Below are 1,405 nucleotides of genomic sequence, written 5' to 3'. Positions count from 1 at the left end.
TAGCTCCTGATATCCTGTCAATGATGCTGCTTCGTATTTCCTTCAGCTGCTCAGTTGAAAGCGGCTGTGTTTTCATTTTAGTAGGTAAAAGATGAGCATCTCGCTGAACACAAATCAACTGAAAATAAAAGATCTAATCAGAAACTCTTAAATGTTGCAGGTCGATCTCTGAGACTTGTGATGATTGGAAAAACAGGTGTTGGTAAAAGTGCCGTCGGAAACACAATTCTGGGAGAAGAACGGTTTGAATCTCGTCCAGCTTCAGAGTTGGTGACCACAACCTGCCAGAAAGAAGAAACAACTTGGAGAGACAGATTAATCACTGTGGTGGACACACCTGGCATCCTGGACACTGACGGGACAGAAGAGTTCATTAGGACGGAGATAGTCAGGTGTGTCCAGGTGTCCTGTCCGGGGCCTCACGTGTTCCTGCTGGTGATCCAGGCTGGAAGATTCACCAGGGAAGAGAAAAACTCAGTGGAGGCCCTGCAGGAGCTGTTTGGTCGCAGAGCGGATCAGTTCATGGTTGTCCTGTTTACCCGCGGTGGAGATCCGGACTCAAGCATCCAAGACTACGTGAGAGAAGGTGATCCAGAGCTTCAGAGACTCATCCGAAGATGTGGGAGCAGATTCCACATCTTTGAAAACAGCAGCAGGGACAGAGAACAGGTGGAAGAGCTGTTCAGGAAGGTCGAAGAGATGGTGGCAGCAAACGGAGGAACCTACTACACCAACGAGATGTATGAAGAGGTGGAAGCAGCCAGAACAGCTGCACATCCAGTACAAGAAAACCAGTACAGCTTCATTGATTCACTTGTACGTCGCATCAGGAATTTTCTAAATATTCTTAACAGAGATTAGAAATGTTGTTCTAAAGCTCATATTAGTGTAGCAGGAAGAAGCCTGCCCCAATATTCAAAACACCTGGCCCCTAATCACCTCATGAGGGGTGGAGAGTATAAAGGCAGACTCTCTCACCTGGTTGCTTATGCGGCTGGTGGCTCACTGGTTCAGGGCTCAGAGTCCAGAGCTTAGCAGCATCGGAGCAGGACGGCCGCTGAGTCACGAGTTCACCGAACGAAGAGACTTTTACCGAGAGCGGGATGGAGGAAGGTGGGAGGTTCCGAGAAAAAAGTGACTGTAATAGTATGGAGTGTAGTGAAGAGGAAGGAAGGAGTGGGCAGAATGAAGATAAAGAGTGGGACTTGGTGGGAAAGGGTGGAAAGAAGTAGCGAGCTGCCGAAAGAGAGGAAAAAAGGAAATGAGGAAAGCACTGAAGACACCGATAATGAYGGAATTGAGGAAGGAAAAGAACCACCAAAAAGACAAAACCTGAACATTATAATAAGATTTGATGAAGGAGAAGGAGTCAAGAAGATTGATCCAATTAAACTAACAAAAGCAC

At 47.0% G+C, this 1,405-nt stretch overlaps 2 protein-coding genes across 3 annotated transcripts in view; one reads left to right on the top strand and one right to left on the bottom strand.

Moving 5' to 3' along the window:
- Positions 1-1,067, bottom strand: part of LOC108165690 (GTPase IMAP family member 7-like) — a 4,017-nt gene extending 2,950 nt beyond the window's left edge. For both annotated transcript variants that reach the window (XM_017301820.1, XM_017301822.1), the window contains exons 1-3: positions 979-1,067; positions 540-638; positions 338-445 (exon numbers count right to left, since the gene is read on the bottom strand). The gene's annotated coding sequence lies outside the window, so the exon portion shown is untranslated. The remainder of the gene's footprint in view (positions 1-337; positions 446-539; positions 639-978) is intronic.
- LOC108165625 (GTPase IMAP family member 7-like) lies at positions 113-1,405 on the top strand. Its single transcript, XM_017301819.1, has one exon. The coding sequence runs from the start codon at positions 181-183 to the stop codon at positions 859-861; it is 681 nt and encodes a 226-aa protein (XP_017157308.1). The 5' UTR covers positions 113-180; the 3' UTR covers positions 862-1,405.

Source organism: Poecilia reticulata, linkage group LG20, assembly GCF_000633615.1.
Source record: "Poecilia reticulata strain Guanapo linkage group LG20, Guppy_female_1.0+MT, whole genome shotgun sequence".
NCBI lineage: Eukaryota > Metazoa > Chordata > Actinopteri > Cyprinodontiformes > Poeciliidae > Poecilia > Poecilia reticulata.
Note: the sequence above shows the minus strand (reverse complement) of the source record. Positions and strands in the feature narration are given on the sequence as shown.